We start from the raw sequence: 1,678 nt of genomic DNA on the forward strand, positions 1-1,678 counted from the left end.
GAAATCATTAAGTTAGTAGTCTTATTTTTACATATGTATTTCATTGTTAATACGCTTAATAATATATTTACTTATCATTTAACATAATTAACCAAGTGTATCAATATCTTAATATGATTCATATGTACCTAGTAAGACGTTGTTATAACGATAATCGTTATATATATCGTTTTCGAGTTTCTTAAATTAATAGTCTCATTTTTATGTATATAACTCATTGTTAAAATACCTAATGAGATACATACTTATAATAAAATCATGTTAACTATATATATATAACCATATATATGTCATCGTATAGTTTTTACAAGTTTTAACGTTCGTGAATCACCGGTCAACTTGGGTGGTCAATTGTCTATATGAAACCTATTTCAATTAATCAAGTCTTAACAAGTTTGATTGCTTAACATGTTGGAAACACTTAATCATGTAAATAACAATTTCATTTAATATATATATAAACATGGAAAAGTTCGGGTCACTACAGAATGCCCTCTTGCCACCCTTGCAGGACCCCGGTCGAACCGGGTGCCAAGCTTACTAGTCATGGACCTCCTGTAAAGGATCTGACTCTCTATCGGAGCCTTGCAGGTGCACTACAGTATTTGACTTTCACTCGCCTGGACATCTTATATGACATTCAGCAGATATGCCTCTTCATGCACGATCCTCGGGAACAGCATATGCACGCCCTCAAACGAATCATTCGTTATATTCAGGGTACCACCGATCTCGGATTACAGTTGTATGCATCATCTCCTTCGACTTTAGTTGCCTATTCTAATGCTGATTGGGCTGGCTACCCATCCACCAGGTGCTCTACATCGGGTTATTGTGTGTTCCTCGGGAACAACCTCCTCTCATGGTCATCTAAGCGGCAACTCACATCCTATCGCTCCAGTGGTAAAGCAGAGTACCGTGGGGTTGCCAATGTCATTGCAGAGACTTGCTGAATCCGTAATCTTCTACGTGAGCTTCATTGTCCTCTGACTTCTGCTACTCTGGTCTACTGCGATAACATCATCTCAGTCTACCTCTCCACCAACCCAGTTCAGCACCAGGGACCAAACACATTGAGATTTCCATACATTTTGTTCATGACCTCGTCGCCCAGGGACAGGTCCGGGTTCTACATGTACCATCCAGATATCAGTTTACAGACATCTTCACCAAAGGCCTGCCATACGCTCTGTTTGATGAGTTTTGGTCTTGTTTGAGCATCCGCTGATCATATACATAGCATTGTATATGTATGTTTTATTTGCTACAGGCCAAGAGCAGAACTGCGCGAACTATGATGCAAGGTTATGGAGTGTTCGCTGAAAATAAGTATAGCAGTTATCTTTTCGCACTAGCAAATGATTGCGGTTTAATCCGCTGAGTTTCCGCGGATAGTTAAGTGACTCGCAGACCGCGGATACCTCGAATACTATAAATAGGGAGTATGGCCTCTCATTTATAGGTTGTTGATTCTCTGCCATTTTGCTTAAGCCTTTGTAATTTCCACTTGTGATCTTGCCCAAGGGATTTTTACATCGCGCAAAGGTGAATTATGCTAATTAACAATCAAGACCGGATCGGGGTGGTTGATCACTTGATAGTTAAAGTGAAAGACGATCATCGGGGCCCAAAATAATCATCAAACATTCCATCCTCCATTGTAATCTTATTGCACTCA

At 39.7% G+C, this 1,678-nt stretch overlaps 1 protein-coding gene across 1 annotated transcript; it reads left to right on the plus strand.

Annotated features, from left to right (window-relative positions):
• Positions 1-488: 488 nt before the first annotated feature.
• On the plus strand, positions 489-953 carry LOC139875730 (uncharacterized mitochondrial protein AtMg00810-like). Its single transcript, XM_071863039.1, has one exon. The coding sequence runs from the start codon at positions 489-491 to the stop codon at positions 951-953; it is 465 nt and encodes a 154-aa protein (XP_071719140.1).
• Positions 954-1,678: the final 725 nt, after the last annotated feature.

This window comes from Rutidosis leptorrhynchoides, chromosome 11, assembly GCF_046630445.1.
Source record: "Rutidosis leptorrhynchoides isolate AG116_Rl617_1_P2 chromosome 11, CSIRO_AGI_Rlap_v1, whole genome shotgun sequence".
NCBI classification, from domain to species: Eukaryota; Viridiplantae; Streptophyta; class Magnoliopsida; order Asterales; family Asteraceae; genus Rutidosis; species Rutidosis leptorrhynchoides.

Excerpts from the sequence above, each read along its gene's own strand:
- LOC139875730 (XM_071863039.1), top strand. The coding sequence starts at position 489 with ATGCCCTCTTGCCACCCTTGCAGGACCCCGGTCGAACCGGGTGCCAAG.